This window comes from Megascapheus bottae, chromosome 25 (assembly GCF_031878675.1).
Source record: "Megascapheus bottae isolate mThoBot1 chromosome 25, mThoBot2.hap1, whole genome shotgun sequence".
NCBI classification, from domain to species: Eukaryota; Metazoa; Chordata; class Mammalia; order Rodentia; family Geomyidae; genus Megascapheus; species Megascapheus bottae.
The window spans coordinates 22,118,897-22,126,483 of NC_143533.1; the positions used below are offsets into that span (position 1 = coordinate 22,118,897).

At 39.8% G+C, this 7,587-nt stretch overlaps 1 protein-coding gene across 4 annotated transcripts in view; it reads left to right on the forward strand.

Annotated features, from left to right (window-relative positions):
• Tmem87a (transmembrane protein 87A) overlaps positions 1–6,530 on the forward strand; it is a 29,412-nt gene extending 22,882 nt beyond the window's left edge. For 2 of the 4 annotated variants that reach the window (XM_090318544.1, XM_090318545.1), the window contains exons 15-20: positions 556–659; positions 1,057–1,130; positions 2,125–2,183; positions 3,788–3,843; positions 4,259–4,289; positions 6,206–6,530. In XM_090318544.1, the coding sequence (XP_090174670.1) occupies positions 556–659; positions 1,057–1,130; positions 2,125–2,183; positions 3,788–3,843; positions 4,259–4,289; positions 6,206–6,247 (366 nt within the window). In that variant the 3' untranslated portion in view covers positions 6,248–6,530. Of the gene's footprint in view, positions 1–555; positions 660–1,056; positions 1,131–2,121; positions 2,184–3,787; positions 3,844–4,258; positions 4,290–6,205 lie in introns of all 4 variants that reach the window. The other 2 variants (XM_090318542.1, XM_090318543.1) reach the window with 1 other exon arrangement.
• Positions 6,531–7,587: the final 1,057 nt, after the last annotated feature.

Here is a 7,587-nt window from a genome sequence, read left to right on the forward strand (position 1 = left end):
CAACTACAATAACAATAAAAAACCGTTGTGTCCATCATGATACATGATGTGGTAGGTTTTGTTTGTTTGTTTGTTTGTTTTTAATCTGTATCATGTGCTTCCTAAGATGGGCACTGGTAACTGTGACTATAATCCTAGCTAGTTAGGAGGCAGGAAAGTCTGTTCAACTTTTGTCTCCAGTTAGCTACCAAAATAGCTAGAAGTAGAACTGTGGCTCAAGTGTTGAGTGTTAGCTTTGAGCAAAAAACAAAAATGCTTAGGGACCAGTACCTAGGCACTGATTTTAATCCACAGTACTGGCACCAAACATATAAACAAAGTCAAGAAAACACCTTCCCTAAAGAAGCTCAGAGCTCTGTTGACAAGTACTCTGTTTACTTGATGCCTTTCCTTTAAAATAGCACTGCAAAGGGAAAAAAATACATACTCATTTACTATGTGTACCCCTACACCCAGCTGGCTTTTAGTAAGTGTAACTGAAGGGTATGTAAGTGAGTGGTTCTTGCTCTTTGCTTAGGGATTTGTATGTAAATGTTACTTTCCCATTTATTGTAGGACTGGCGAGAGCTGTGGGTGGACGATGCCATCTGGAGGCTGCTGTTTTCCATGATCCTCTTTGTCATTATGATTCTCTGGCGACCTTCAGCAAACAACCAAAGGTTCTTGTACCTTATTCTGTTAACAATAAAATGGCCATGTGACCTGACAGGGTTGAACATTAGGGAACAGTATTAAGACTGTGTTATATAGTTGAAGAAACACCCAGTTAAATTGAAATCCTAGCTCAACTCTCCTGCTTGTGTTTGTTTACCTGCCTTCTCTTTTATTTCTTTGGGCCTTAGTTTGCTTTTTATATAGTGAAAGGGAAATAAACTCAAGTGACTGAAGTTCTTTTGGACTTCTGATATCATTACGCATTTAAGAGCTTTCTGGAGGGGAAGGGTTGTACCCTATCTGGAGCTTGCCGTTTTAGTAATAATTCCTATGCATTGAGGTAGTTGAGCAGTGTTTGTAGTTTTCTCACATTTCCTTCTATTCTGCCTTTGTTTTTGTCAGGTTTGCCTTCTCACCACTGTCAGAGGAAGAAGAGGAAGATGAACAGAAGGAACCTATGCTGAAAGAAAGCTTTGGTGATGAGAAAGTTGACATTTTACTTGTGTTTTAAATTTTTTTTCACCGAACTGCATTGGTTTTCATTTTATAGTATTATTGTTCCTTTGTATGTAGTAAGGTTAGGTTGAAGAAAAAATAGGATGATACTATCATAAATTGAGAAGATAATTTCAAATTATGTTTGATTTTCTTGCTAGAAGTAAGGAAGAAATTTTAGATTTGAAATTCCTAACATAAAAGATGGAAGGCCAGGGGCCGGGAGTTTGGCCTAGTGGTAGAATGCTTGCCTAGCATGCACGAAGACCTGGGTTCGATTCTTCAGTACCACATACATAGAAAAAAGCCAGAAGTGGTGCTGAGGCTCAAGTGGTAGAGCGCTAGCCTTGAGAAAGTCCAAGGACAGTGCTCAGGCCCTGAGCTCAAGCCCAGGACTGCCCCCCGCCCCCCCCAAAAAAGATGGAAGGCCAGGAGCATGGCCTAGTGGTAGAGTACTTTGCCTAGCATGCACAAAGCCCTGGGTTCGGTTCCTTAGTACCATATACAGAGAAAAAAAATGGAAGTGATACTGTGGTTCAAATGGTAGTGCACTAGCCTTGCTAAAGCCCCAGAAGCCCAAGAGCAGTGCTCATGCCCCAAGTTCAAGCCCTAGGACTGGAAAAAAGTAAATAAATAAAAGACAAAAAAAATCTATTGTAGGGACCAGGAGTTTGGCCTAGTGGTTAAAGTGCTTGCCTAGCATGCATGAAGACCCGGGTTCGATTCCTCGGTACCACATACATAGAAAAAAGCCGGAAGTGGTGCTGAGGCTCAAGTGGTAGAGCTCTAGCCTTGAGAAAGTCCAAGGACAGTGCTCAGGCCCTGAGCTCAAGCCCAGGACTGGCAAAAAAAAAAAAAATCTATTGTATAATTTACAGTAAGCTTACAATATATCTCTTAAATTTATTTTTACTGTTATTGCTGTTCTTCTACAAAGTTAATCAGTTAGTTTCTTTTTTTCTTCTTCCACAGAAGGAATGAAAATGAGAAGTACCAAACAAGAACAAAATGGAAATAGTAAAGTCAACAAAGCAGTAAGTAAGCCTTATTTTTAATCTTTGTCAAACCCCCAATACCTGGCCTGTAATTCTACTTACTCAAGAGGCTTATATCTGAGGATCACAGTTCAAACTCAGCCCTGACAGAGAAATCCAAGAGACTTGTATGTCTAACCAGCAAAAACCTGTAAGGTATGGCACAAGTGGTATAATGACAGCTGTGAGTGAAAAAAGATGAGCAAGAATATAAGGCTCGAAGTTGAAGCCCCAGTACCAGCATAAAAAGAATAAGGGGGAAAAAAATAAGACTAGCTGGTTGTATAGTGGCTCGCGCCTGTAATCCTAGCTATTCAGGAGGCTGAAATCTGAGGATCAAGGTTCAAAGCCAGCCCAGGCAATACAAAACTGTGAAACTCTTATCTCCAGTTAATCACTAGAAAATGAGAAGTGGGACTATATCTCAAGGGTAGGGCAGTAGCCTTAAGCTGAAGAGCTCAGGGGCAACACCCAAGCCCAGGGGTAGGGCAGTAGCCTTGATCAAAAGAGCTCAGGGACAGTGCCCAGGCCAAGTTCAAGCTCCATGACCCCCCCCCCCCCCAAAAAAAGGTATCTGCATTTCTAGGCTCATTGGAATGTTCACAATAGCAAAGAGAGTCAGTAATAAATGTGAATTGGATGGCTGGATAATAGAATATATATATACATGTCTGAGTACTATTCATTTTATTATCTATATCTGTCTCTATATATGTTTTCTTGTTTTGTTTTGTTTCGGTGGGTCATGGGGCTTGAACTCAGACTGGGCACTATCCCTAGGCTCTTCAGCTCAAGGCTAATACCCTACCCCTGGGCCTGGGTGTTGTCCCTGAGCTCATCAGCTCAAGGCTACTACCCTACCCTTGAGCCAAGCCCCCCTTCTCATTTTTCTAGAGGTTAAGATAAGAGTCTCAGGGTTGGCCAGGAGTTTGGCCTAGTGGTTAAAGTGCTTGCCTAGCATGCATGAAGACCCGGGTTCGATTCCTTGGTACCACATACATAGAGAAAAGCTGGAAGTGGTGCTGAGGCTCAAGTGGTAGAGCTCTAGCCTTGAGAAAGTCCAAGGACAGTGCTCAGGCCCTGAGCTCAAGCCCAGGACTGGCAAAAAAAAAAAAAAAGTCTCAGGGTCCTTTTGTGCCTGGCTGGCTTTGAACCTTAATCCTCAGATCTCAGCCTCCTGAATAGCTAGGGTTACAGGCGTGAGCCAACACATTCTGTACCGGCTTGACTCGGCTTCATTTTTAAAATTAAATATCTTGTCTTTCTCAACATTAATGGGTCTGGAATATATTATGTTAATTGAAATAAGCCAGGCAAAGAAAAACAAATCACTGCTTGATCTCTCTTATATAAAGAAATTCAAAACTGTTGAATTTACATAAGGAAAGGGTAGTGGAGTTGTTATTAGATTGAGTGGAATTATTGGGAAGATGCTTATCAGAAGGTATTGGGATTATTGTTTTAATGATTAAACCTTTCTGCAATCCATTTGTTATGTGAGTAAGCTAGTTTGAGTTCTAATACACTTACAAGGATCTCAAGACCCTTAGATTTTGTGGGACACTTTGTGTTACATTTTATTAACTATATTTATATCTTCCTAGCAAGAGGATGATTTGAAGTGGGTAGAAGAGAATGTTCCTTCTTCTGTAACGGATGTGTAAGTGTTTGAATCATTATTATACATATCATAGTTAGTACCTACATTGCTACTATTTTGACTGAGCTGAAAACATACTGCTGAGAATATAAGATGTCAAAAAATGATTAAAAGACGAGGAGTAACATACAAACAAAATAATTGCTAATCAGATGATATTCTTGTTTAGGAATATTTAGCTGTAGGTCTTTCCAAAATCCATGAGATATAATACATCCAAAAATTTTGAATTTCTCTCCAGAGCTACAGTGTTAATAAAACTTTGATCCTGTCACATCTATTTCAGCTGATTCTTGTTCATTTGTTTTTTTTTTTTCTCCTAAAAGGGCTGTTGATTAGATCATAGTTGTGAAGTATCTATCACTATATTTGACATTATTCAATGTAGTGTTTTTCTTTCTCTCTCTCTCTACAGAGCCCTTCCAGCCCTTCTGGATTCAGATGAGGTTAGTAGGCAAACTATGTGCAGAACCTCTGTGGGTCTAGTAAGCTGTGAGTAGTAAGCTATGAGTCATCTATACAGGGTTCTGTACTATTTGGTTCAGTAAGGGATGTAAGAATTATAATTGGTATGTTTGAAAATAACAAAGCCAGGTGCAATGGCTCAAACCTGTAATCCTAGCTACTCAGGAGGCTGAGATCTGAGGATTGAGGTTCAAAGGCATCCTGGGCACTAAAGGACATGAGACTCTTGGGGCTGGGAGTTTGGCCTAGTGGTAGAGTGCTTGTCTAGCATGCATGGTTCGATTCCTCAGTACTACCTACATAGAAAAAAGCCGGAAGTGGTGCTGAGGCTCAAGTCATAGAGCCTTGAGAAAGTTCAAGGACAGTGCTTAGGCTCTGAGCTCAAGTCCAGGCCTGGCAAAAAAACAACAACAAAAAAACCCCCAAAGAATATGAGACTTATCTCCAATTAACCACCAGAAAACCAGAAGTGGGGCTGTGCCTCCATTGGTGGAGCTATAGCCTGGAGCTGTAGAGCTCCAGGGACAGGGCCCAGGCCCAAAATTAATGTCCTATGACTGACCAAAAAAAAAAAAGGATTTATAATTCTTACAATTGAATTGTAGTTTTTACAGTTTTTAAATGGTGGCTAAAAAAAAAGTAGTGCATGAAATCTCCCCTCCTGCCGTTCTACATACAGTGTTACCTGGGTTCCTAATACTGCACAACAGGTTTCTTGGACTTCCCCATCAAATGTAATTTTCATGAATTTATACTTCTTTGTAAAGATATTTCAATTTGTTTACAAAACACTATGTTATGCAACTTTCTAGTATTTTGTGGTAATGCTGAGTGTTTGAGTGTTGTGGCTAAGTTTCTGTCTAGATCTCTTATGTCTTCAAGTTAATTTCTGAATTAAACATCATATAGATTCCTAGCCAGGCATGGTGCTCACTTCTGTAATCCTAGCTATTCGGGAGGCTGAGATGAGATCTGAGAACCTCCATTCAAAGCTAGCCAGGGCACTAAAGAAGGGGAGACTCATCTCCAATTGATCACTAGAAAATGAGATGAAGAGTCCAGGGACAACACCCAGGCCCAGAGTTCAAGCTCCGTGATTGGCTAAATATATAAATAAAAATAGATATAAATTCTTAGTAAAACTTAATGATATAATATGTATCTGTTTATATTTATTTTTATTTTGCCAGTCCTGGGACTTGAACTCAGAGCCTGGGCACTGTCGTTGAACATTTTTTGCTCAAAGTTAGTGCTTTACCACTTGCCACAGTGCCATTTCCAGCTCTTTCTGAGTATGTGACCCAGGGCTTTGTGCATGCTTGGTGAGCACTCTACCACTAGGCTATGCTCCCAGCCCACCTTAATGGTATTTGTTTAATCATCTTAAATATATTCTAAAATATACTTTTCCTTCTGATTTATAGGTTGCTATTTAAAGAACCAAATCTTTTGCTTTTTTTCTTTTTTCTTTTGCTCAGTCATAGGGCTTGAACTCAGAGCTTGGGCGCTTTCCCTGAGCTCTTTAGTTCAAGGCTAGCACTTTACAACTTTGGTCCATAGCACCACTTCCAGTTTTCTAGTGGTTAATTGGAGATAAGAGTCTTGAAGATTTTTCTGCCCAAGCTAGATTTGATCCAATCCTTAGATCTTAACCTCCTGAGTACAGGTGTGAACTGCCAGACCTTTTGATTTTTGTTTGTTTTTTTGACCTTGGATGAGGCCTAGATGTCTGTATGCTTTGAAATCTCTGTGTGTAGAAATCGTGGCTCTAAACATCTAATTAACAAACAAGTGCTTGTGCAAAATGTATGTTTGGGTCATTTGTCTTGAAGATATTTGAACTACAGACCATATTGATACTCAGTGTACTTACAGTAAACCTTTGTTTACTCCCCAGGAACGAATGATCACACACTTTGAAAGGTCTAAAATGGAGTAAAAGATGGGAACATTGCAGCTGAAGATGGCTCGTTTCAGGGAGGAGCTCAGCATCTGTGTCCGTCTTCTCCATCCATGGATTGAAGCAGGCAATGACATCATGATCTGTTCTTTGATCTTTGTGCATGGGAGCTGGCAAGAGGTGTCAGAACATGGAAACCATCTTACTGAAAACACTTCCATAGGACAAGAAAAATCTACAAGCTTCTTCTTTACGACATTGATACCCTTTCTCTCCCGCACCCAGACACGGATATGTATGCAACTTATGTGTTGTTGCTGAACTCTCTGTTTCAGTTGTTTAATTTGTCAAACTAAAAAGGTTAACGTCTTCTTCAGGACTGTATCATCAGCACCATAATATGTAATTTCCAGGAGCAACTGCCTGCAGTTTTTATTTATTTAAGGAATTACATAGGTGATGGAGGAAATTGTTGATTAACTTTTCAGCTTTCTGAGAAGTCATGGTCACATCTTCAAGAGGCACTAAAACACAGCCCTTCTGACTTAGGGGTCACACTACTATCAGTGACCAAGAGGAAAAAGAGAAAAGTTACATGTGATTGATTAACAACAAAAGAAAACAAAATCAAGTGCAATTTTATTTACAATGGTGTATATTAAAAGATTTTTCTATTTCAGATGTACTTTAAAGAAAAATGTTAGTTCAGCTCTATTGACATCTGCTATTGTGACACATCCCATTGCTGGCAATGTGGTGCACACTCGGAAACCTTTAACTACTGTTTTGTAAGCCCTCAAGGGGGTTTTGTGGAGCCCTAGGCAATGTTTGCTTTGCCTTCATGCCATTCTCTGGGAGTTGCACTAGATACTAAGAAGCACTCCATCTCAGTTCTAGGACTGAGCACCCTGCTAGAGGGACTATGAGGCTTCGGAAGCAGGTCCTGCCGGCTTTTCAGTTCTTGCATGAAGTAGTGTGCAGGCCCTGCACTGCTGCTCATTTTTTTTAGGGTTGACTGTTCTAGTATCTGGTGTTGGTTTAGCAACTGTTTATAAGGAACATCACAAGGTGATGGTATTCACTTGAAGCACTCACTGTATTTGTTTTAATGGTTTTATTCAACTTTGCCTTCCTGAGATTTTTGTTCTACGTAAAAAGCCCGTTCCTTCTTTTAATATAAAAAGGTTTAACAAAATGAATATTTTTTTCTCATTTATTTCAAACTTTCTCTAAGTATGCCTTTTCCCTTTTTTCTACAAGAACAACTTTCTTTCCATGGCTCTTGTTATAGATTTTGTTATTTTCTGTTGAAGTCAATAACCACAGTGATCATAATCTTCACTCACTCATGTGACACATTTGGGTAGTTTTTCTCTACA